General features: G+C 43.6%; 1 protein-coding gene across 1 annotated transcript; it reads right to left on the bottom strand.

The window, feature by feature from the left end:
- Positions 1-1,255: 1,255 nt before the first annotated feature.
- Positions 1,256-27,797, bottom strand: LOC146186177 (cytochrome P450 3A24-like). The gene is made up of 14 exons (XM_084607994.1): positions 27,687-27,797; positions 24,278-24,374; positions 21,601-21,653; positions 20,900-20,996; positions 19,657-19,773; positions 17,759-17,847; positions 13,516-13,661; positions 12,576-12,691; positions 11,877-12,021; positions 7,535-7,695; positions 4,248-4,339; positions 3,005-3,148; positions 2,706-2,868; positions 1,256-1,465 (listed from the first exon to the last, which is right to left on the bottom strand). The coding sequence occupies exons 1-14, from the start codon at positions 27,752-27,754 to the stop codon at positions 1,256-1,258; spliced, it is 1,698 nt and encodes a 565-aa protein (XP_084464120.1). The 5' UTR covers positions 27,755-27,797.
- Positions 27,798-27,859: the final 62 nt, after the last annotated feature.

Below are 27,859 nucleotides of genomic sequence, written 5' to 3'. Positions count from 1 at the left end.
CGAAGATCGAGAAACGTTGTAGATCGAGTTCCACCATCATGAGTGTACGTAGAAACAAATTTAGGTGTATTTTCACTGCAAAAAAATTTTCGTTGACTGGAGAAATTTTCTCAGAACTTACTAAAGTTATTAGCAGCCATACACAAAGTTCTGTCTGAATGTGTAGTTCTCAGAGTGCGCACATGTAGCGATGTGCCGTATTAATATGTCTATAAGCGACAGCACCACTTGGTTTGTTTTCTGGCATGGAGGAAGGAAAACACTGAGAAGAGGCGGGGACGTCACTTTTCGCGACGCCGGCCCGCGACCGGGAAATGCTGTGGCGCCACCTACACATGGGGCAGCTTTTCCCCTCGCACTCCTCTGTGGGCTCTTCCCCGTCTGATCGCATCTCCGTGCCATCCGACGCCGACGCCGATGCCGATAGTCATGCTGCCCCATAGCAACGCTAACGCTGTTGCTATTTGCCCCATATCTAGGCTAAAAAAAAGCACGTGACTTCCGGCACGTTTTTCGCAATGCATCTGGGATACATGGAGCCTCTCAGTTTTTTCCTTCCTCCATATTTTCTAGTCATCTAGTGCAGCACGTGCGACTCTCATTAAAATATACGCCTACAACAAAAGAGGACCCTTTTTCTCGCGATACCGTTTGATCTTTTGAGGGTACCGTAAGGGCTCCGCCCCACACGGGTAAGAGGAAATCCCGTTGCCTGCTTGCTTTTGACAATGACGCGTATCTTCGCACTCAAAACATGCTTCACATGTATATTTATTTTGATCACGCATTTGTGAGGAACGCCATTACCAAAATGCTCTCGCATGTGCTCGGTACAGGTGGCCCCAAAAGTAAAACTGAGCACAGATCTGTCAACAAACTGCATTGCTTCGCCCGGGCTCGTGATGAGGCAAACATCGAAAGGGTGGCATGATCATTCGGATATCCCAAAGGCGTCGAAGCTGTGTACATGGTCATCCGCTGATACAGCACGCCACGGAAAAAAAAAATTGTCCTTTAGCGTGTTCCGTTTTACCTGTACTTTTGGGGCACATATATGTAGTTACGGAACTTACTTCCCTGTGCCCACAAGTTGGCGCGCAAATATTTGGACTTGATTAACAAAAGCAAACCTAAAATTCCAAAGTATCTAACGTCTCAGTGAGCAAAGAGACGAGACCTTCTTGCTTCTTTTCAGCTCGTTCCAGAACTAAGGTGCGAATGTAAGGAAACAATGCTGGCGCAGCACAACGGACGATTATCTTATTATTTCGAGCAGTAACGCCACAGTGTACATGCCATAAAGTGCCTCTGGTGAGGTTTCAAGCAGTGAAGGGGGAACTACGAGGTTTACTCTCGCACCGTTCTCGTGAGGTGAACAGGCAATACCAGGACATGTGGCTCCATTCTCATCTTCCATAGCCTTGGACACAGATCGTGCGAGAAGCACGTTTTTTTTCTCAAAGATCTGTGTTTGCGCAGAAGGCAGGTGGAAACAGCGGAAGACTTACTTTCCTCAGAACTTAGGCCTATCCCTCAGGACACGAATCACCTGGGTGTCGCTGTGCTATAAATCCAAGTCTCATATTTACTGTGTGCGTCTAATAACCTCTACCTCACTCACTGCGTACGACCGTCGTTACGAGCGTATTCCAAGGGAACTCGTTATTTATCACCCCTGTTTAGCGCAATTTATCATCTTTTATTCTGTACTGACCCGATACCTGTACCGTCTGACCCTTTCAGTCATGTCACCACAGCTGCGAAGCGTTCTGCAGTCGTTACTCATATCTTCTGCATGAATAACAGAAGTCTGAAACATCGAAGGTTAGCTTAATCGCACAGCAAATGTATCTTGAATGCCTTCGCATTTTTTTCGTGGTATTTTCAGTTCTACATCTACACTCAGTGAGTAGACCCGTATTCCGAGAAGTTGAAAAAAAAAAAAAAAAAAGAATGTCGGTGGAACAGTCGGCCTCCACGTGTCACTCAGACTTCACTCTGAGCGTATGCCCGAGTAACGCAAGAATTAACATCATGGACGTGGCGCACACGAGCTTCAGTTGCCTGAAGAAGCACGTTTCCGCACGCCGACTGTTATGTCCGACGACGACATCACACCAAAGCCTTTGAAAAAGTCCAGAGGTACCTGAAAAAGAGTAGCCTTTGTTTATTTCTGCAGCCCCGAAGGTGCTCTGCTAAGCCCCCAGAAACATGTTGTAAATCTCCTTTCAGTTCTATGGTTTTAGTACATAAAATCTATTTTATGTACTAGGTCAAGAAAATAGAAAATGTATATATATGAAAACGAGAATACTGAACAGAGCTAGCAGGAGTGTGTAAAGTGCAGTGAAGAATTTTCAATGATATAAACAGCCTGGAAACTGAAGACAAGTGTGTTCTACTGAAATCTGTGAATGATCATAAATAGATATCAGTTTTACATCGACACACGCACTGGTTCTGTAATGGGAACGATATTCAAAATCCAAATAAGAAGTCTTGCTCGTTTTGCTGACACTTCTTGTCACACTTGCTAGAAAAGGTCTCCGACAGGAGTAGAATATTTTGACTAAATATACCCACTTGACTCATATCCTACCTTGTTCTAATCTTCTGCATAGTACTTCGTAAAACACAGTTGTTGTTTTTTCTTGAAAAATACATTATTCATTGGTACACTAACGAATTTCAGCGAAAAATTGTACCTTCGTCTTGTCTGTGCGCACAAATTGGGCGTTTCGAACCGAATGGAAGACGGCCATCTTAGCAGCGTGTAGACCAAGCCTCGTGCCCACGCAATTTCTAGGACCGGCCCCAAATGGCAAGTACGTGTAAGGCTGGATGCTAATGGCGTTCGCGCTTGTGAACCTGGGCAAACAGTATGCATTGAGGTCATTGTACTTGTTGCCCTGCAAATATACTGGCAGTCCCCCACGCCTCAGCCATTGTTAATTCAGATCATATTTGCGCTTCCAGAAAGTGCACGCACAAACAGGGTGCTCACCTCTCTGGACGGAAAACGTAAGGGTCGGGAAAGTATTCGGGGTCATGGTGCATCGCATACACGGGCACAGCAACCACGCAGTCCTTCGGAACTCTGATGCCAGTGTCGCCAAGGACGTAATCTTGACTCGCTTCTCTCTCGAGTCTGTCGAGAAAATTTGCAGCAAACGTTTTGATAAAGGAACACATCCGTGCCACTTTGTATTAAGATACAGCACCTAGCGGTACTCATTATTAGCACTTAACTGCATGGTCATTGTTAATGCTACTATTATCCCCATGCTATACAAGCAGAATTATGATCGGCTTCTCGCGAGTCCGGCGAGAGTAGTAGTTAGCGCGCTAGGCTGAGGTGATCGGATGGATATCCCGGTGGAGACAGATTTTCTTAAATGTCAGTTTGTGAGAACCTATACAGCGAAAATGTTCTGCGGACCCTTCCTGCGGACTCTTCCGCAGCCCATATGAGTTAAGAAAGGCTTTCGTCGTAATATTGACTAAAACAATAAAGGCGCGTTTTAACCTAGCGCTACAGACGTGCCTGCGTGGCCTATGGGTAGCGTTTCTGACTCGGGACTCAAGTGTTTAGATAGGTTCTACCGCTGTCTCAAGCTCCCATTTCAAAGAAACTACCCGAGTTGTCATGGCTCCTGCAAACTCGACCATGTCATGCGCTACCATGACGTCACACCAAACACCAACCAATAAGTTTCCTGCCATGTCACCTGCCAGCTACTACCTCTCTGGGGCATTGTGATTTTTCGCCCAAAGTAGAGAATGCCGAGCAACGACACGGGATTTTTTTTAGAGCGGGCCCTTTAATTATGTCGATTTAATAAACGATCTGACAACTTACGTGACAATAACTCTCTGTTTTATAGAAACTGCGAACTTTAAATGCATACTTAGCGACATTTCTTGAATTACACTTTTGATTGAAATGGCATAAGAAAAAAAGCAGTAGTAGCAAATATTACTGCCTGCTCTCAAAATATGCTCGGTGAGGGCACGAGGCAGATTTGTCACACAACAATGTCGCTGCGTAGAAGTCATGCAACGCTCTTCAGCGATCCGGGGTAAACGCGAAACGTCGTTTCCGCTCAGGAGAAAGGCGGAAGGGCCGAGAACAGCCGCTAATCTACCATCGTCCTGTGTCCTGTGGCCTAACTTGAAACTGCCATTGCTGACCATTTCAGCGCTTATTTTCCAATCTCGTTTTTACATTAGTCCTGAAGCTTCCTCACCTTGAGGCTGGCGGGAACATCCTCAGCGTCTCCGATACTACTCCGTGGAGGTATTCCAACTTTGACACGACCTCCATCGATGGATATTCACCCTGCACAAAGCAAACCAAAGCCAAGTTTGGTCATACGAGAACAGTCAGAAAATCGCCTATTACATATACCTGCTTGTAACTGTGCGGTGAAAATGCTTAAAGGGGTGCTGGACCTTCTGGCGCGACAACGTTAAAGGCCCCATCAAGTTTCTTTCACACTAAAGAATCGGGTTCAGCAGCCGAGAGCCTTAACCAATCAGTCACCGCGCTGAGTGATTTCGCTCATTATAACTAGGTTTAAGTACGGCTAAGCACCCGACGTTTGAAGCGGCGGTTTTCAGATGGCGCCACAAGTAGGGTTAAACTAGGTAAACATGGTCATTCATATAATGTAGTTTAATACTCTATGTTATGGTTATTATGTGAGTATAATAGAGATATAAATTAGGGGATTAGTGATTAATCAAGCGGCAGAGTACACGCACGTGAACGAAAAGCAGCAAGAGCTGTGGCAAACGACGTCACTAACGCCGTCACGTGATCCCTCAGATGTGGAAGTTAAAGGCTTCCCGAAATTTTTTTCACCGTTACTTTTCTCCGTACGTCGCAAAATGATGCCGCGTTGCGAATATTGCATTCCACAAGTCGCATTCCACAGAACTATAAGGTTTATAGATAGCTGAAATATGCACATTTGTAAATCGAGGCAACCGACATGGCAACAAAGGGCTCGCCGGCATGTCCGCAAAACGCTTTAACCATAGTAAAACGCTAAACATGCAGACCCCCATTTTGTCCTTTTTCCTCTTCTCTTCTTATGAGGACGAGGTGGAGAAAGGTTTCTATAATGTGGTTGTTGTGCTCTCTCGCCACACACTGCAAAAATGCCCCCTTAAGGGTGCATTTTGTGTCTATAACTCACACCCTTTTACCCTTAGAAATGGTTGCAAGGTATGGCTGTCACCACCTGCACTGTAAGCAGATATTTACCTAGTTTACGAAGAAACATGGAGGCAATTTATTTCCGAGCTGTTTCTGCAATTTATTAACGGACATCTTCGAAATAACGTAGAAACAGTATTTCGGACTCTGTTATTTCATTACGAAAAATTCGTTTCCAAATTACAGCGCCGCGCCTATTTCTGCTTTACTTAATTAAATATTTTCTCTTTTCTATTTACAGCAGACAACCCGTAACACGGACCTCTATTATCCAATTACGAAACTCGCTGATTCTTGAGTGACGGGCGCAGTCAGCAAAAAAAAAAAAAAAAACACGAAATCTCTTCGTTTTTACCGAAGTTATCTGACAGGTTGTATACGCCAAGTTGATATCAGCCGATGGGATTATATATAGGGGGGTGTGAAGGATACAGTTACTCCCTTTTTACATTCCAAAAGAAAAATCAAAGTTAACTTAATCAGAACATGTCCCAAAATTGTAAAAGGAAAAAAAAAACAAAGCTGAAAACGTTAGAGGAAAGTGTTGGCTACAGAGATCAAGCGCTGAAGACACCTGCGACGCGCGGCCTATACTTGCCCATAGTGAGCGTACTTTCTGCGCTTTTTTACACGCCATTTAAGCTAGCCACTATGCGGCGCCAGATACCAGTCGTGTCTGTAAAGCCTAACACTGAATGAATGTGTAAAACCGAAACAGCGTCTTAATTGCTTAACCGGTGCAACCTAACATATCGGATAACCAAGTCAAACCTTAACTTTCGCTACGTATATCCTAGCATAGTTGAGCTAAGCCATTGCAACGTTTTTTCTATAGGGCACAACGCTTGTCGTAGACGATTACGTCGGAACCTCTGCGAACTGCATGCAGTGCGAGTGGCACAATAAGCATGTTATTTCTAAATTCAGCACCACCGGCGCTGGTTCTGTCCTCGCCGCAGCCCCGATATAATCCCCACTCCGAACACGTGTTCACTCTGTTTCGCCGACGTCTACCATGACTGTCGTTAGCTCGCCCGACCTTTCTCACATCGCCAACAGCCCGACAGACGTGTTTGCAAGCGACGGTATACGCCGCTGAACGTGGAGCTGACGCAGCTGACCCTGCCGTTAGTGACGTTCCGCTTAAATATTGTGGGCCTGCTTTTACGGCATTTCGAAGCCTCGTTCTCATCGTTCCGTCCTCCTCTGTCTCGTGTTACAGTAGTCTCCATGTGTCGTCAGCCACCCCAAAAAGAGGTTCACCTCTCCGATCAATGTTCACAGGGTGATCAGCCCACCTAGTCTTGACTTCCGCTGCACAGAAATCCATTGGCTGAGCGCACTGCTCCACGCCACGTCTTTTAACATGCCGTTTCACAAATCCGGTTACACCGTTCGTTGCAATCGCGGCTTCAAACAAGTCATCCGAAAGGCCTAGCTGTCCGCTTGCTCCTGCTCAAATATGTCCCTAAAACTCTCGTTAGCCCCTGGTCTTGATTCCTCAGCTAATTGCCAATACTTTTACAGCAGCAACTGACATTTCATTAGCCGCCCGGGTACCCGAGAAACAACCGAAATCAAGCAGCCGCACTATTACTTTGGCCTCTCTTTGACTTATGTCTCAACATACCAGTGCAATCCGACGTCTATAAACCCGTTTCCCACGCGCCGAGCTCAAGTATCGCCTCCTAAGTTTCCCTGCGCGCCAGCACCCGCAACGCGACTGCCTCAATACCACATAAAATATGACAAAACTCCACTGATCCTATCTCCTAGCACTTTCACCACAGCGCTTCGCCCTTGAGTGGTCTCGCCTGTTAGCTACCTGTCTTCCTCAAACATGTTCTCCGACGCCGGTCTCCTCATTTCTTCCCCATTACTTCCCTAGACCAACACCCCAGCGACTGCACTACATCGTCGATGTTTCTCACTCCTTCTAGGTGACACCACTGGTACCCTACACTATACTCTCCGAAAAGCCCACACTGTGAAGAGGTAGCTAACCTCTACAACATGGTGTGGGCATGCTAATTCAATCCCATAATAAACCCCATTCCAAATCCATCAGAAAAGCAGAAGGAGGCTTTTCTGCTCAGCGATGATCCTGACCGTCAGCATTGGCTGGTGGGGAGGGCTAGCGCGGCAGTAATATCTTGTGGACTGCCGGACTAGGCGGCCCACCCACATGGTCTACAAGATTCTGTGAATAAAGATGTTTTCAATCAGTCTCGCTCCTTCGGATGTGACGTTGTTTTAGACCAGCCAAAACAAACGTAAAATTGATCTACCACTACGTGAAAACTGCGCACTTACATGTTTTTTAACGCAGAGGTCAATCTCTTCCCTCAGCTTGTCCTGGTATTGAGGGTTTAGGGCCAGCATGTACAACGTGAAGGCAACTAGAGACGATGTCGTCCCTTGTCCCGCCAGGAGAAACATAAAGCACTGGGCCATTGCTTCATCTTCACTGAGAGCTGGTGAAAAGGAATGTAATAAAAAACATTGCGATCAGAACTCCAGAAAAATGAAGCATTTGATATTTTATATCATTGTCACATACTGCAGCCTAAGATGAGTTTATGGCAGGAGGGGATAAAACACTCCACGAGCAGAATAGTAACAAACAAGGATTTGACATATTATGAAAGTGCAAGAAGTGCATAATGGGAACACGTCAGCTACACATACTAGGATAGAAAAACTTCTAAAAGGCAAATCACAAATGTGGCCAGGCAAGGAGCGCCAATTTCTATACTGCGCCGAAATGAAACTACATTTCAGCACGTCAGTTCGAGAACTAAAAGATGAAGTATTTAGACCATAATATTCTACTCATAATTGTGGCTCAAAAGCTTTAATTATCTTCTAAGTGACCCACATGTGGGGAGAGGTAACGTGTGCAAGGACTTTAAATTCAGCGCGACGACGTTAAGTTCTGTTAGTTCCAAATAAGGCAGAGAGGCCTATTGAAAAGTTCCGTACATTGTCAAACCGGTTTTTATGGACCTGTACGGCCCAATATACATCACATACCGGTGTGATCTGTCCTGTATAATGTTTAAACAGATTTTACCGGACCGGTATAACGCTCGAACTGGACAAACCAATCCGACATGGAGCTTATAGCGGAGAGAACATGTCCGGTATGATCTTAAACCGGATGGACGGGTCCAAAATGGAGTGTATACTGTACAGAAAAGTAACATTTTTGGTATGGCACCCAAACCGGACAGACCATGTCAGGTATACATCTCAAACCGGACATGCCTGTACAGTATGGATCTGAAACCGGACGGCCAGGTCCAGTATAGAGCTCATATACCGCCAGGCCATGTCCGGTTCGGAACACAAACGGGACGAATGCGTCTTGTATCCGGCTCATACCGGACTTATTAATTCCGTATTTCAACTCCAACTAGGTCGTTCGATGAAGCTGAACCATCTGGAGTATTTTTGGTGGCGTCACGTGACCTACGGTTGGCCTTAAAGTAGCCGCCATCTAGGGTCGCCCATTTTGTGAAGAACGTGGCGAAAGTCCACGAGGTGATGATTCACAGATACTGCAGTGAAGAAACTGCCGTCCTGTTAGGAAAACTAAATCAAATGAAGGAATTAGAGTAGTCACTGCTATCTAAGGCTTCCGAAATTTTGTGAAATGCATGTTTATTGCATTATATTCAACTGCATTGTTAAGAGTTCAATAGTTTTTCTATTGTATTGTGTCTGTTACATTGTATTATCTCGCTTTGAAGGCAATATGATAAAAAATCAGCAAATGTTGGCAAATGTGTACCATACAATTTTCGAGAAAGTTATATGCAATCGTCTATGAAATGCGATGTCGGTTCTCATATGTCCTTATCAGACGTGTGGTTTGAGGTGCCGCTCTATACAAAAGTAATACACATATTCGACGTACAATTCCCGAATCTTGCTCCGGGTCTTATGAGCAGCTTACTCTACTCAATATTGACCTTGCGAAGGCATTTGATCATGTCCGGCATTCGTTTCTATTTTCTCTTCTAGAGCGTACCAATGTTGAATAAACCGTACTTAAAGGGGTGCAGCGTTGCTACCACAACCGTTCCACTCGCTTGAATTTTAACGGTCACCTCTAAGAGCCTATACCAATTCGATCATCCGTGAAGCAAGGCTGTCCTATGTGACCGCTTCTCTTTGCACTCTACCTAGAGCCACTTTCAGTGTGCTGCGAAACAGGAATACCCGCGGTTTTGTTGTCTTCAGCAATGAAGCCAAAGTGCTTGCGGTAGCCGTTGATTTGGCGTTTTTCTGAATTGATAAACCCAGTATTGACCAAAATACAACCATTATTCAGCAGTTTGGCATTGTCTCTGGCGCTAAAATGAATAGCTCTAAATGTTCGGGTCTGTAGTTCGGTTTATGGGGATCAATGCCGGCTCATTATACTGTTGAATAGTCTCATTACCCCCAAAATACCTTGAAGTTTCCCATTATGCATTCGAGTGTAGTGGGCGTTACTGGAGAGAGCGGGTCACGGCCCTTCAAATTTATGCTTAGACTTTTGTTCCGCATCACCTATCAATATTCGGTGCAGACATGCAACATGTTTCTGTCAAAAAAAAAAAAAAAAAAAAAGTTAAGTTTTGCAGGCACTTCATTGCGTGGGGCACTACATTCAAAGATTTCACCAAACGTTTGCAACGTCAAATGGTGCTCCAGTTTCGAGACGATGCGGCACGATAACCTATTCAGGCCTGTTTCTGCTGCCGGACTAGGTTTGACCACGGCCGGTCTCGAGGAAGAGCGCGCGCTCTCCCTCTAGACTGGCCGTGGTTTGACACTTCTCGTTATATGAGACAAACAGTTGCTCGTTTCTTCTTTTTACGTAATAGCTCCCATCCAATCATAAGAGCATCCCTGCAAATTAACTTTATGAATCTTCTTCCCAACTCAGTGGTCTCTTCCAATTTTACTTATTTGTCCTTATTATTTGGCTTTATGAAAAAAGTTTACGATTCAGTGCGTTTTCTGGCAGTTATCTTTTCTTATGAGTACTTATTCTTTGTTTAATGTAAAACTTTATACAGAGATTTGATGATGTCTATGCTGTTCCCGCCTTCATTATATCATTCTCTCTACTCTAATTGTATGGAGCATGCTGTGTTACAAAGAGTACGTAAAATGCAGATTTCGCTTTGTACTAAAACTTTATTTTTATACTTCATGCCTATGTTCTGCCAGTTAAAATGTGGCTTCACACAAAAAAAAATTCTTGTTTCTTCTGTTAATATTATCTTGGGACGTTCTGCAAAAAACATATAAGAAAAACTGTTTTATATTCTCACGGTGTGCGTTATCTAATGGTCACCCAACAATGACTATGAACCCTTTGACATAATTTTCCTCCTTGGACTGCACAGCCTCTGGAAAACGCGCATGTTAGACCGGAATGCTGAGCCTCTAGTTTTCCCCAGTACTCATTTCAGCCAGATGGTGCACCAGCTGAGAGACACGAAGACGGTGACTATCAACCGGACCGGCTCCTATTATTGATGTGTTATCTTTCTTTGCCACCGTTTTAGTGGAGTTGTGTTATGACATGTTTTATTAGTGTGGAGTTGTACATTTTTATTGAAATTGTTTGGCTACAGGCTGATTACATTGTAAACAATGTATATAATTATTTGATTCATTTAAACGCGTGTAATAAATACCATGCTGGAAAAAGGAAATCGCCTTAGAGTAGCGGGTAAATTACTCTGCAGTTGTACGGAAGGATCGTCGTCCGAATCCTAGTGTGTGCGCTGAATGTCTTAGTCTTCCTTTTTTTTTTTTTCCTTTTGAAATGTGGTCGTATTATTTTACAGCTCTGTACTCGCCTCGGTGCCGCTTTTTATTGTTTTAGAAACGAGGACCACCGACTCATAAAATAAATTTCGAAATCACAGCTCCGTCTGGTTTCATGTTGGTTCCGCCTGGTCAATAAACCGGTATACTGAATCCGATATGAAATTGATACGGGGTTTCTCAACAGGGAATGTTAATTTAATATCGAAGAAATGCATATTGAATCGCCTTTTTTTCTGTAACCGAGCGCCTTTTCCAGGTTTGACGAGACCTCAACTGAAATGTTAACGCCAATGTTTCGCTTGGGACAAAGTCCTTGTTCCTATGTGGTTTTATATCTTCACGGCTACGCTTGAATACAACTTGCAGCTCTGTAACTCGGTACCTGCTTTTTAAATTCAGTTTCTTTCTTGTCCAAAGCCCGGTTCGATTGCTCTAGACAGGCGAGCTCACCTCTGTAATCTGTTAGCAAATGCCGTTAAGCGTATTTCACAATTCAAAGCAAAGCTCTGATCCATGTTAGTTTATTAAACGTCACAACGGCTGTTGCACAGGCATTCTCTTCGCTGTATTAATCGTTGTTAAGATACGCCATGCTGCAAGAGAGGCGGAGTCTTTATAACGACTATTCGTCTTTATTATTCGTGTTCATCTAGTACTGAGCGACGCCCAGTGATGCGCTACTAATTTTTATGTACGACACATCGTGCTGAACATTGCTAACGCAATGATGTATGGCATACGCCAGCGTTTTAGTGCCAGGCAGGCCACATCGCTTCTTTCTGTTTTATTTTGTTTATCTCGGCAAAGCTTAAATAATGCTCACCTTTTGATGAGATTCTCTCTGAATCCGTGAATTTCGAGTCCACATCAAAGATCTTTTCGCTTGACTCTACAATTTCTTTTGAAGTATCGCTCACATCAGTGCCTTTCTGAGAGTCGATAAGAATCTGCAGAAAATCATCTTGTCTCTGTAAAATAAGGATCAGGTGAGAAGAGAGAGGAATTGTTAAGGGAATCTTAGTTATGAGGTTGCTAAGGCACTTGGCACAATTCACATTATTAAGAGTAGTGATCATTGTAATAAGCCCAATTCATAAAAGAAAGAATAGCCGCAAACGACAGAAAAGTGTCTCCACATACTTCTGGTGTATGATGGGCTGCATTGGTACTGAGCTTGCAGATTTGCTTTCTCAATTAGACTGCAACTGGATGAGAGTGCAAAATTAAAATAGCCATCTGCAGTGCAGCTCACTGAAAAGTTTTATATTGATATGCATTCAAGAACATCAGTACATCTTATTTGTCATGCATACATTACCACAAAATCGACATTTTTTTCCTCTCCGGAGACGAAGCAGTGAAAACTTTCCCACAGTGAGCAATAGTCATGAGTTTCAGTTAGCCATGCATTCTTCTGGATATGGGCCCGAAAGACAACAGTCATTATCCAATGCACATTCTAGTTATAGACTCGTAGTAAAGCGCTGATGTTGCTACAAGCTCAACTGCAGTGAATACTTACCGTTTTGGAGTCAAAGCGACCCTTAATTGCACTCTGGCTCAGGCTCTTGAAGTAACGAACAGTTCCTTCGTTGAAAAACTTCAGCCTAAAAAATTTTGCCACTCCCGGAAGGAGGACTGTGGCAGTGAAAAACGAAATGATCTGTATTTCAGACAGGTCGCTAACTTTGGACTTTTTCTTAATCGGGAAAGCCGACATTTTGACAACAGTTAATGCCTTGCACCTGAAATGGTAAAGCTTTTTTCTTTTACATGTCAAAAAAACCGACAGCCCGTAACATCAAGTCAGTGGTAAAACATTAGAGCCGAGTGGTGTCTGCCTTCTTGTGCTCTGTATTGTGTCTAATTGTGCGCCTTTTTTTACAATGAATGTTCATCGACTTGGCCAAACATTTGCTCTGCTACTGAGTGTTTCAGTTGTGGTGTACCGTAAGCATCAGTGCTACTGGAATGCAATACGCTCGACGTGAGTAATAAGTTGCGTTATCGTATAACACATAGTTAGAAAACATAAAAAGAACCAGGTTCAATATGCAAACAAAGCACGCGTTATAAAAAGGACTGTTTCACGCATTTACTCTCATTTACAGGGCTGCATTTATCTATGCACGCCTAATAGCCGACAATGCACTTACTTGACACATCCGAGAACAGGCCAACGCTGAAGCACTTCAAATGATGGCATGAATTACATACACAATTTCAAACTAATTTCTGCACTGCAGGCTACGCAAGGCCGCAAATCTGCGCGAACACGTAGTACTTTCTAAGACTTCTTCCAAGACTAAACAAGGCGTATTCCAAGACTATGCAAGCGAAGGCATAGAAAAGGGCATGGTTATTTCTATTCCACTAAAGATGAAATGAGGGGTAATAAAATGAGAGTACCTAAGTTTACTAGAGCCGTGGGAAACCCTACTAGATGCAGTTGCCGAACTTACAGTGTATGACAAGGCCGATCGAGATGTCCGTGCCGAATGCTTTCTTAGCGTAAGCGACAAAATCGTTGCTCTGCTCAGAGTGGGAATCGATACGTGTTCCGAAGGCGCAGCGTGCGATCAAATCCAGCGAAAAGTTTCCGAAGAACCTGTAAGCGAGCATTGTTCATCACCAGGCTATATTCCAATATGCGAGCCAGATGAATCCACAGCTCTTCTTCTCAGTAAAGATTTGACGGAAGTGAAGTTAAGAGAAAACAGCTAGATTCATCTCGTCGCTATAAAATGGCACTTGCATGTCCCGGAAGCAGCAAACAAAACCCATCAAAATACATGCGCACAATGCAAACAATGGAAGAGGTTAAATTTCCTTGAACCAAGTTTCACGAAAGTTCGCCGTCGGCCGCAGCCGCAATCGCTGCTGTCGCTTAGATATTGGCTCGCTTTCGCGTTCGGTGAGTTGCTCGGCAACGAGCTATTCTGGCTTCTTGTTGTTCGATGGTCTTGGCAGCCTGTCTGGCACGACTGCGGTCTTCGTCTTCAGTGAGATAGCTAATGTGCATGGCATAAATGAAGGAGCGGTGCAGATGTAACTTCATGAAGACTGCGATGCTCAATGCACAGCGCGAGAGTGTTTTATTGCGATAGCAATACTGCGCCAGGTTTCGGCCTATCGCGTCGTCCCGGGAAGGGCCACGTTTGACCTTGAACAGCCGCGAGAACGCTCGGGTTCAGCAGCATTGAACCCTTCTCATTTATATGTGGGCTGGTAGCTTACGCTCTCGCGTCATACTGTTTAAGGATGAGCTTAAGTATCGCCAATAATGTAGCATCATACACCGATAGGGCGTGATAGGGGAATAATGTTGCAAGCAAAAGAAGCTTCCGCCATTGCTATCGCAATTCAACTAGGGTTAACCAGAGTTAAACCACAACTAATTTTTTTCAATTGGAACTTGATGAGGGCGACGATGTTTATTGCATGGCGCGAGGTGAAGGCGGCGATGTTTGTTGAGCAGCGTGAGGTTAAATAGCATGCGGCGCACGAGTACGCGGCGCCATCTATACAACGCATGCGGTACTAGGTAAAGGAATTACGAAATAATGTGAAACTCGCAAATTAATGAAGTAGAGCTAATGCTGTAATAAATGGAAATACTTTACTGCATTAAAATAGCGAGACTATGCGAAGCTCTTTTGCTCATCTGGTGGTTTGAAATTCAAACTTTATGGGCCAATAGCGAACGTGCACAATACAAAGTAGCTCAGATAATTAACGCGGCCTTCAGGAAGATATCTGCTTTAGAGTGGACCTGTGCAACACATTTTTCACTTTTAAACCTTTGACATGCTACTATAAGCTACTGTAATGAAGTGCGAAATATGAGCCTTATCCAGAAGTAAGGTATATTCCTATATGCCTTAGTATTGCTCCCGTGCTGTACCGCATACATTTATGTAGTTGTGAAGGGATTCTTGATGAAAACCTTACTTATGCTCGGGCTGGTGAGGGTTTTGAATATGTCGACAACATTTTATGCACCTTAAATTTATCGCTTAAATATACTGCCTACTCGGTCAGCAGTTACTATTAATACAATTTTAATTACATTTCTGCCTACTTAATTGAGCTACACTTACACACGGTCGCAGGAATGCGGCATCAGGTTTTATTCACATTCACTTATGACATTTTTTGACGATGGCAACATTTGCTGGAAATTCGAGTTTCGTGCAGAGAAGGGTATGTTGCCTTATACATCATACAATCAGAAATTATGATAAAAAAGGGACTTAGCCAGCCTCTGCCTTGGTAATGCGCTGCAGTGAAGTTCACATGTCAATACATTAACTTGTTGTGATGTTGATGTGATGAGTTATGTCGAGAAAGAGACCAGCTGTGGTACCTACATCCGTCATTCTTCGCTAAATGTCAAGAAGTAGCCATGAGATAAGAAGTGAAAGTCGTCCTTACGGTTACATTAAGGCAATCGTCTCTGGGCGCCCGGATTGCCGCACATAAGAGCATAAAATGCTTTCTAAAACTCAATCTAAACGTTTTTACGGAATATGTAGCAATGAATGGCTATGACACTACTGCACATCACTGAATCCTGATGAAACGAAACATTTGCCACGGTATGGCAGAAAATCCAAACGCAGCACTCAGCGTTGCCATCTGGTGTAATTGGCCCCAAGATTACGCAAATCTAGTTAAAGTTTAGAGCTCCTGGTCTCCAAATATTCGAACAACTAGACGAGAAAAAAATCGCGACTTTAAGGAAAAACGACTCCAGGCATGTCGAAATCATTGCCTATACTAGCGCTTTTCATTCAAAAGTTTAGCTCTTCTAGTCAGTGAACACTTATCAAGACAAAATGTTCAAACTTTCGTTAAACGCTGAAATCGAAAATTTTTACCAAGCAATGTCATCGGTTTTTCTTGTGAATGACAGCCTTTGGAGCTCAATTCATCAGTCAACTCCGTTAAAAGCACAAGGAACCTAATCTAAATGAAGCTACTGTGCGAGCGAGGGCAATGCTGCCGAGACGTTTACAGTTACTTGTTAAAGGAAGTGGAAAGAGTCTTCCTGCCATCGAGAGATTTTCCAAACATTAGTGGGCTTTACCCTTCCCGAGTCTTATCTCGCCTGCAAGTCTGTCTTTGCAACTTCCACTCCATCATGTGATTAAAGAAAACACGGACGTTACTGCACTGCAGTATGGATAATTGCTATGCGTCTTTGTAGTAAGGAGGCCGCCTCCGACAACAATCATCCGGAGTATTTTGCAACATTCTGAGTCGAGGGTTTCAATATGAAAAGCCATCAAAGAATGGGCATTGCATGCACTAGCCTGTCTTCATGACGTGTCAAACGCACCGGTGTAGGGGGTCATCTTTCAAATCACGGGTTTGAAGACGAAGTACAGAAAAAAGGTGTTGCTGAAGATTTTAAATGCTATTTTACGGATTCGCACAACACTACTCCAAGAAGAAGCCTTTACACACCGACGACGTACAAAGCAGGTTACGGTCAGACATCTAAGATACACAAAGCGATGTTGATTTTATTTATTAATATTAGTGTTTTATGTATTTATGACATTCTTAGGATAAAATCTAGGGCAATTTCAGTGTGGTTCTGGTATCGTGGCCCCTATCCAATCTGGCAACACTGGCAGCATCTCATTTTTAGTAACGCCAGAATTGTTGTTCGCATGAACTAATCTTAAGAGCGAAATCTATGAAGATATTAGAATCAAGAAGGTGTAGGAACTGGATGCACCGGCGATAGTTAAGAGCAAGGAAATTTTCTGCTAGACATGTGTGCGATAGCAGCGCTTTTGTGCGTTGTTGAGAATTTTCGTCGATTTTAGTGTGTTCTGAGACTGGTGTTCGTGTGTGTTCTGCTTTTGCATTCCTTTTCCGCCGTTCATTTTTTTTTTGTTACTCAAGTCAGCGGTCGAATAAAACATTTATCGTTGCTCCCCACTTTTCGGCTTAGTTAAATATATATATATATATATATATATATATATATATATATATATATATATATATATATATATATATATATATATATATATATATATATATATATATATATATATATATACACATATATAAAATTTTTATCTCTGCAAGCGGCGTAAACGTGAAGCTGGCTTCAGTGAACGCGCCTTTGGCAGTCATATTCTGCAAGGTTGTTTTGCTAATTTACCTAAGATCGTTCTGAAATGAATGGGATAAAAACGTCCCGCTGGGATACTTATACGGCGATCAGCTGCTTATCCCGAGGACGCGCGTTCGATCCTGGCCGCAGCTAGCAGATTTTCGACGGAGGGGGAATGCAAGGAGCTCCCCTGTACTGTGCGGAATCATGTGCACATTAAATTATCTCAGCCGGTCGAAATTATCCGCAGCCGCCTGCTACGGTGTTCCTCATAGCCTGAGTCAGTTCGGGGCGTTTAACTCCATAAGCCAGACCACGAACACTGAAAGAATTTCATTACTGCAGCTTCGACATCCTGTAACACACACACACACACACACACACACACACACACACACACACACACACACACACACACACACACACACACACACACACACACACACACACACACACGCGCGCGCGCGCGCACGCACGCACGCACACACACACACACACACACACACACACACACACGCACACACACACACACACACAAAGAACTGACATATTAGACGTCTGCGTCTACATACTGTCCTAATTCGACGTCGCGTTCATCCTCAGCTGCCTTGCGAAGATGTTCCACCGTGTTTTTTGTGCAAGCTTCGATCTGGTCTTCCATCTGCACAAGAATGGCAGCAGAGCAAAGTAAGAAGCGACTGCTTGTTTTGTTTTGTTATTTTCAACGTCGTCAGTCCTATATGTTGGTTAAAGGGCGAAACATTTTTATAAGTACCGTAAGTATACATGGCAAACACACAAGAATGTATGCTACCGCAAATGGAAGGTTCACTAAGAATTTTTGACAATTTCAAATAATGGTAAGTTAAGGTTACATCAAACGAAATCAAATAATTTCTTCACAGCAACAGCAAAAAAAAGATACTACACGTGAACCATCTGGCCCTTAGCTTTCCAGGCTAGACACAGGTCCATGCAGGAAGTGGAAAAAACAATAGCAGGAGAAGTCGGCTTTGTACGGTCGACCACTTTCTTAAACGTATCGCGGGAGCATCGACTTCCTGGCGCTGCTGCACCGGAAGATGGAGGAGAGGAGAAAGCATGCGTGGGTAAGGGCTTTAGTGAGCGCCTTCTGCTAGGCTGTTCTAGCAAGTGCGAGTCAACCCCTGCCCATTATCGGCTGCTATGCATCTGAGACCCAAAATGCTGTGGCCAACCAGCTTTTATTCACTGCGTACGTATGTCTTAAACCAAGCATTTTATATAAACATCTTAGCGTGTGTAAGAGGCAAGCTACAGGAGTTGCAAAACAAAAAAAAAAATCTATTCGTTGGAGACACTCGATGTGGGCGCATTAATTCAGTGGGAGGAACGCCCTTCAGAGGCTGCTCACAAACATAACCGCGGAGCCCAGAGTCGGGAAGGAAACGTTACGCGTTTACATCAAAGTATCAATTACGAAGCAGATTGGACATGAAACAAACATCTTCACGACTGAGACATGCAACATTTTTTGAATGCTTTATATTACTTTTTCTCTGTGTGCCAAGGACTCATTTTCGGCTCCGATATCCGTGAGCCAAGGAATGAGTGGGAGTATTTTTTTTCTCGTTTACTGGTGTTCAAAAATGTTACAGAACCCTTTTAATACCCCGGCCGCAATTTTGCAGTTAAAAAAACGACCGTATAATTATCTCTCTTCATCGTGCCGGCTGTTGGCAATGAACGTTGCCACCGAATGTTCATTTCTCGCCATTGGTGTATTTCCAGTTTTAGAACACCCTAGAAATAGGCTTTTGCAGAAAGAAGAAATAGTAAAAAAAAAAACTCCTTTCATGCAAAATAAAAATCCCAGTGGCGTGCACGGGTTTCGCATATACCGTTCTTTCCAGAGATTTATTCTTAAGTTGGATATTGGAGCATTCGCCACCAAAAAGATATATCTGAAATTTGCATCAGAGAATAGCTAAGAACTCGTTAAAATCTAAAGCACCCTAACCACAGCGCCCCCTGCCGGGGTGGCGTAGTGGTTAGGGCGCTCGAAGACTGTGCCCAAAGATGCGGGATCGAATCCCGGCCTCGGTAGCCGCTTTTCGATGGAGGCGAAAAGCAAGGCATCTGTATGCTGTGAGGTGTCAGTACACGTAAAAGAACCCCAGGTGATCGAAATTTCAGGAGTCATCCACTACGGCGTCTCTCATAGCCTAGGTCGCTTTGGGACGTTAAACCCTAAAATCAATCGATCAATCAATCAATCAACTTACATCAAAGAACAGCTAAGAACTCGTTACAATCTTCAAAAACTGCATGGAATAGAGAGGAAAAGACGCCAGTTCTAAAGCCCTTCAATCCACAATTCATTCTAAGCGCAATTAAACGAGGAATCCTACCAACGTGCGTGCCAAGTAATCATTAGCGAATTTTTATGGTGACACAAATTATACGACGACAAAACGTGTATGGTGCTCACCTTACGAAGTTTTACTGATGTAAACGCCGGCGAAAAGCAGCCTCGAATCGTCTTCCATCGAGGGTACGCCACCACACTCAGCATATTGTCGACCAGTGGTTCGAAGAAATTAGCCGTCTGTGGTTGAAAAGAAACAGCTCGGTGCTACGACAATTGTAGGAAATGTCAACAAATATTTGCGATTAAGTACGCTCACCTAGCCCATACTCTAGAGAGATTAAATTACGGCTAATTATGAGAAATCTTTTAAACTTCTTACGAAACGCCAAATGTATATGTGCAACTACGCTCATCGTATCATTCACGTAGATAGTTGCGTATGTCAAGGCTGCAAAGAAACGCGGCCGGATTTAATAGAAAGTGCGTGCAATTTAATGCTAAACAGCGAAGCTGCTTAGCGGCCGGCAGATAGGTCAAATATAAAACAGGACCATGCGCCTGCACAAGACAACAAATGTTGTGGTACATTCTGCATTGAAAGCTGAAAACGCCTGGAAAGTATTTTTCAACCAAGGATATATATATATATATATATATATATATATATATATATATATATATATATATATATATATATATACTGCATTTTATCCTGCCATTCCTTGCTCATGCCTTCTGCATACATGTCTAAACAAGCAGTCACTTTGATGCGCTGGCCTAAACATTGCTGACAGCAGCCAGCCGAGTACCATCAGCTTAACAGCGGTCTGTCGGGTATTTTGTCGTAATTGGGCAGTTTGGTATCGTCTGAAACGTTTTCATTTTGTTTTTGCTCAGTGACCTGACAAAGCTGGTAGCACATGAAATATAATTGCAAGCATTAAAAAAGAAAAATCTCGAAGCAGACGGCGAGATGAGCTCACAGACGAAACCCGACCTGGTTTTACTGAAAACGCTTTACTCACGACGAAGAAAAGCAGACGTGCTCGGAAACTTCTCACACAATAAGGGCAAAAAGAAGCAAAGCCTCCATCAGGCGTGGAACCATATAGACTGCAGTAGTTTCGAAGGAAAGCCAGCAGGCATCACCACTGCGGTTTTTGTCTGCTGCCTTGACATTCGAATTCAAAAAGATAATTTTCGCCATCTCGGGCACAGTGCGAAACACTTTAAATTTATAAACCATATATTTAGAATTTTGCTTATGCTCTTTTATAGTATAAATATATCAGTTGAATTTAGCAAAGTAACTGATTTTTTAGAAGCAAACATAAGCATCAGTAGGCATAACGTCCTTACTTACTCGTCTGTTTGGGAGGATAAGGAAGTCCTTTACTAACACTTGCTTCACCAGTTCAGGTTCTGCCACAAATAGTGACGGCTTGCCGCTTTCAAACATGCTGCACCAAAGGAATGTACGCGTACAGTCGGTTAGTGCCACCATGTCAAATATCTGGCATTTATTAACTTCTTTGCTCTAAAAAAAAAAAAGCAAGAAAAGGATTGATTTCATGATTAACACTTTTTGAGATAGAAATATCGAAAAAAAAATTCACGGCACTCCAGATTTTTTTTCCACGGAATTTACGTTTACTAGGCTTACAACAGGACGGACTTCCTCCGAGACAATCAAGAAACCTTGAACCGCAATTTGCCAATCTTTCCTTTCGTTGAGTCACGGCGCCAATCAAAACGATAGCCGCAGGAGGTGAAACTATCAAACAGGCATGGTCACTGGGCGCGGCGATGCCAGTTCTCCAACTACCGTCACATCCATTCCATACGAGTAACATACATGTTTTTCCTTTTCCTTGCACAACCACAGAATAGCTTTATGCTACATTTATTTTGTGCGCTACATACGATAACTGGAACAATATGGCACTGCATCAGCCAAATAAAGGCATGTTTTACATGCGCAAACGCAACATTGTCACTCTCTGGTGAACCACTGTATACAGCGACTTTCACCTGTGAACAATGACATCCGTCACTTAGACTCACCCGTAAATCCTTCCGTACTTTTTGTAACGTTCTTGGTCCAGTTCATGAAAAGGCTGCGGGCGAAGAAATAAACATTGTTCATTAATTACTCCGCGGCTTTTGAAAAAGATTACAGTTTGAAGCTCCATATTGCCCACTGTTTGCCGCTCCGCTGACTTACTGATTCCTGAGCTGGTCTAGACGCCGCCTGTGAACGCAAAATAATATCCTTGCCCCGGCCCCTCACGCTCGCCTGCTTAATGTGCTATCCGCGACCAGAAATCAGCGCCTTTACTTTACCTACAATTAGAGCTGCATACATTGGCTTAGGCCTGGCTTTATCACAACCGAGCCACTAAGGTACAATAACACGGACACCACGATCTCGCTCCTTTGACAGCAGTAGCTGCAAGCAAAGGGATACTTCCTTTTACGTCTGTCCTAATTTGTTAAAAGTACCACACACACACACACACACACACACACACACACACACACACACACACACACACACACACACACACACACACACACACACACACACACACACACACACACACACACACACACACACACACACACACACACACACACACACACACACACACACACACACACACACACACACACACACACACACACACACACACACACACACACACACACACACACACACACACACACACACACACACACACACACACACACACACACACACACACACACACACACACACACACACACACACACACACACACACACACACACACACACACACACACACACACACACACACACACACACACACACACACACACACACACACACACACACACACACACACACACACACACACACACACACACACACACACACACACACACACACACACACACACACACACACACACACACACACACACACACACACACACACACACACACACACACACACACACACACACACACACACACACACACACACACACACACACACACACACACACACACACACACACACACACACACACACACACGCACGCACGCACGCACGCACGCACGCACGCACACACACATATATATATATATTAATGTACACCATAGAATAGTGTATATTGAGCCTTTTTAGCTTATGGCAGTGCTGACGCAACCGAATATATAGTGTTCATACGCTGTCGCCATGTCACCGCAACTACAGGTGGCGCGCTTGCACGCGCATGCATATGCACACACTAAAGCACGTTAAAAAAGGCAGAAAAAGGCAAATCATTTTATTTTACATAAGAAACAAATGATCACAACCCAAACAGTAATTATTTCATTCTTAACCTTTTTCTTTTCTTCTCTCTCTTTTCGGGAGTTTATAAGCCCCGAAACCTCGCCGGTGAGTGCGTGAACATCAGCGAAAGCCTTGGGCTGGCGAAAGTCTTTCTTGGCTCATGGACTGCGTAAATATACGCAGGAAATGTCCGCAGAAGCTGGCAAAAATCTGTCTCTACCGGGAATCAAATAGCCGCCCCTGCGATCCCCAGCCGAATGCACAAACCACTACTCCATGCCGAGCTCGTGAGAAACCAGCCGTAATTCTCGTGAGGATGATAATAGCGATGACGATGATACAGATAATGATAATTATAATAGTAGCTATGATAATGACTCTCGGGATAGTGATAATGATGGCAGTAGCAATGACAGTGGCAGTGCATTTGGTTGATAATGATCATAGTAACGATAGTAACGATGATGATCATAGTAGGGATGACAACCCCACCGTGGTAGTGCAGTGGTTAGGGTGCTCGACTGCTGTGCCCAAGGATGAGATATCGAGTCCCGGCCACGGCGGCCGCTTTTCGATGGAGGCGGAAAGCAAAGTGCACGTTAAAGAACCTCTCGGTGGTCGAAATATGCGGAGTCCTCCACTACGTCGTCTCTCATAGACCATGTCACTCTGTGACGTGAAACCCCATAATCCAAACCAAACCCGTAGGAATGAAAATGACGACGCAAACAGTGACAGCAGATCTGCAAAGTAGTTTTCGCCATTTCCCCTCCTAAGCAGACTTAAACGCAGTCCTGTAATTTTTAGTGTCACAGAGGCCAAAATACACCGTTGTATTATGGCATCATCACGTCCCATCTTCGCTCTCAGCATCTTTCTGTTCTGCCTTTCCTGTTCCGTTTTGTGACCTAGCAGTCAAAGAAGCTCTCCTCCCGCCGACACCTTCAAGCTTTTTAATTCTCGATTTAAGGTGTGCATACAACAATCGTTCAGGCGAGGTCTTATTAGGCATTAAAAGTATTACAAGTGAGCGTGATGTGTTCTGCCGGTTGTGTAACATGCGGCATACTGTATTTGGAGCTCAACCTACGCTTCCAGGGCTGCACATGGGCAATGAAGAACGGCGTATAGTGGTGGACTCCGACTCAATTTAGACCACCTGAGTTTCGTTAACGCGGACTCAAACTGCACGCCGAAAGAGCACTTTTACAACTCGCTTATATCGAAATGCACCCGCCGCAGCAGGGTTCGACCCTCGGGTTCATGGGTTTCGTAGTACGGAATATAATACGGCCGGAAAGTTCGATGCAATGGATAATTACCAAAACAATTTCGTACGAAATTTCCACGTTAATATCGCGTCAAAGCTGATTACAAAGAGGTGCAGAAAAGGATAAAAATTCTAGGTTCATTTTCTTACCTTTCGCATTATCTTCAGCATTGGACCAAATAGGAAGGCATAGCTTTCGTGGGGAACATTTTGATTCTTCCAGTGATTTTTATGTCGAGACACACGACTGAGGAATCAAACGAACAAAGATACATCAAAGAGACATCCACATCAACTTCACACACACATGCAAAAATCTGCTTAGACTTCTCTTGCCTTTGTTGGCACGAGCGCAGAATAACACCGCGGCATCCACTTATTCAAGGCGCCTTAAGTGACAGTCTACATCTGAAGCCAGGATGACACGCCTGCTCTAAAAATTGGTGCTGGCCGTTTGGGCCTTTACAATACATTGAGCGCCAGTGGACGATTTACGCATACGGGGGCTTGTGAGGTGCCGAGGGGCTGGCTTTTTTTTTTTTTCTTTGCACATGATACAAGTACTGCTTGATCAAGGCAACAATGTAGATGCTTAATGAAACTTGAAAAGCAGCGGTCACTTGTAATTAGCTCTCGTTTCTATTATCTTAACTTTTGCTTGTCTGCATTTTTCCTTTATAGCCAGCAATGTGGCCGAACATTTTGGCAGAAATTGCATTTTGAGAACTGTTAGGTTGGGAAATTAAGAGGAAGAAATAAAATTGCTTAGACCACACCGCTGTGTGGCGCAACGGTCTATATAGATTTCAAGTCTCTATATAGGTTTTTGCAGGGTGAACGCGTAAGTTACGGGATTGAGCAACGAATAGACGCCAGTTCCGCCTGGGATATCATGGCTCAGGGTCAGGGCCGTAAACGGCCGTCGGAGAGAGAGAGAGAGAGAGCAGAGAAATTGGTCCCAAGGTTACTAAGGGCGTACGGCTCGCAATGTGTGATCAAATGAACGCGGCAGCTCTTCATTCGTGCTGTGGAACCAGTAGAGTCAGGCGAAAAAGAGTGGAATGAGCGAAAAGGTTGCGCAACCACGGCTTAGTTAAAAAAAAAAAAAAAGCTAAATAAGTGAACAAACATCACTGCGCCCACAAATCATGACAAATGATATAGATCCCAGGGCATAGTGTGGAAAAGCCTTGGCCACATCTGCTGCAGCTACAAGGGGGGTTTCGTAATTTTTGGCGTACAAGCCTGTAGCCTTGTCTTGTTTCAGAGATTCTCCCAGTCGAAGAAAACGACAGAACAATCTCAAACATACGACTTAATATTCTGCAGTTCTGCTGGAGCGTCAGACTTTTAATGTTGTTGTGTAGTGCAGTTTTGCAGTTCTGAAGTTTTTTTGTAGTAATCTGCGTCGGTTAGTAGTCCTGCAGTAATGTTCTGTGGTAACAAGACAAGACATTTCAGTGGCTACTAGAGGTCCGTGGTCAAAAACTGCACAGAAATTATGTTGGGACAATAGAAAATTTTCTGTAGCTTTTATATTTTATCTTTTTAGCAGGCTGCTGTAGGTTTTCGCCACAGCCACCAGCTGCTCCTGTCCAGCGAGGTGTTTTCGATGAGAAATGTTATTCGTACACGGAAACTTGGACGCAAAAGTCTGCAGTTAATGTGTCAATACAGATGGGAACCTGCCAGTACCGCACTCGGCAAGCACTTGTTTTATTGGACACTCCACTCACGCAATGGAGTGAGTACCCCTAATTCAGGCTAGTTTAATTCAACCTTCCAATTTATTCTAGCTGGAAGTTGGGTCGCGCAGTAATGATCCGTATTAAGATGTAGATGGCCCCTTAACCTGCACAGAGTTTGAGAGCTTGATTGGTGCCCTTATATTTCGAATTATTTGTTCTACTCCACATGCAGCGTTTCATTTCCATGCACACATTCGCAATTTGAAGAATACTACCAAGGAAACGATTATATTTGCTTTCAAATGTCATCTTAAGATGCAATACTTATATATATATATATATATATATATATATATATATATATATATATATATATATATATATATATATATATATATATATATATATATATATATATATATATATATATATATATATATATATTCCATTGAAAAGGGTCGTCAAAAAACCGAAATATCGGAATAAATATGTTTTAAGTACTTCTATGTAATCCTCTGAATATATATTATGTTTAATCAGTTGCCTTGAAAACTTTTCATATGTTTAATGTACTTGATTGCTAGATGTCTGCACAGGTCAAACAGTGCTTAATACTACTACTTTTGGATTTATTTTTATTCTTTACTCGACGTTTCGGCAGGAGCCCTGCCTGTCTGCCCAAACGACTTATTTGTGCAATACATTTATGACAATAAAAATCTGAACCTGAACCCTAACTGCACCTGAAAGGGATGAGGCTATGAGAGCCGCCGTAATGGAAGGCTCCGGTAATTTCGACATCCTGAGATTCTTTAACATACTCCCATCCCAAAGGAGCTACCCGAATTGACCGCTCCAGCCATCTCGTCCAGGTAGTTTAGTCCCATGACGTCACACAACTCGACGACCAATCAGTGCACTGCCATGTCCTGCCAACTACCACCTGTCAATGGCATTTCATTAAAATGTTTTCCACCCGACAATGACGCCGGATTTTCTAGAAAACGACGTCATTCTAGTCATTTTTCTGACGCCTTTACACCCGACGACAAAGTCGGCGTGAAGTGAAACCGTACCGCTGCGGCTTGCGGAATGGCGCTTTTTGTGGATGATCACTTCGCCACTATGGGAGAGGCATAGGACAGCACTTATGTAATAGAGCAGGCACAAGAATTTTCACAAGAAACAAAAGTAAATTATCCTTTACATTGACATTTCAGAGACTGCAAAGAAAATGTGAATTGGCGAATGTCTTGCCACTGACACTTTTTTTTTTCTCTCTCTCTATGAGTATAACTCGTAGTATCGAGTATCCGTATAACTCGTGCTATGGTCTTTCCAGTTGTGATGTATGGATGCGAGAGTTGGACTGTGAAGAAGGCTGACCGCCGAAGAATTGACGCGTTTGAATTGTGGTGTTGGCGGAGACTCTTGAGAGTTCCTTGGACTGCCAGAAGATCGAATCAATCGATATTGTCGACCATAAACCCTGACTGCTCATTGGAGGGTCAAATTCTAAAGTTAAAGCTCAGCTACTTTAGTCATCTGATGAGAAGAGAGGAGTCGCTGGAGAAAGATTTCATGTTGGGAAAGGTTGAGGGTCACCGGAGAAGGGGTAGGCAGCGAACGCGATGGGTAGGTGGAATCCTCGAGGCGCTGCAGATGAAGTTATGTGATGTTAGCAAGATAGTGAGAGACCGGAAAGCGTGGCGTGATATGGTCCATAGGGTCACGAAGAGTAGAACACGACTGAACGACTGAACTGAACTGACGAGTGTTACAAAAAAAAAAAAAAAGTCACAAACAGGCTTCCTGTTCATCCTAAGCGACTTGCCTCAGAAAACAAAAAAAGGTTTCGCTTATGTACTCACAGGTAGATGAAGAAGATCGCCGTGAATATCAAAATAACCCAATCGGGAATCCCAAATACAGCCGCCATCTCTATTCAAGCTTCGGAGCAGTTCGCCCTTGCGTAAACAGCCTTTCTGAACGACTGTGTTCGATTGTTTGGCCAGGAACTCCGCTCTGAACAAGTTCACGCCCA

Source organism: Amblyomma maculatum, chromosome 6 (assembly GCF_055883805.1).
Source record: "Amblyomma maculatum isolate TAMU_Amacu chromosome 6, ASM5588380v1, whole genome shotgun sequence".
In the NCBI taxonomy this organism is placed as follows: Eukaryota; Metazoa; Arthropoda; class Arachnida; order Ixodida; family Ixodidae; genus Amblyomma; species Amblyomma maculatum.
Note: the sequence above shows the minus strand (reverse complement) of the source record. Positions and strands in the feature narration are given on the sequence as shown.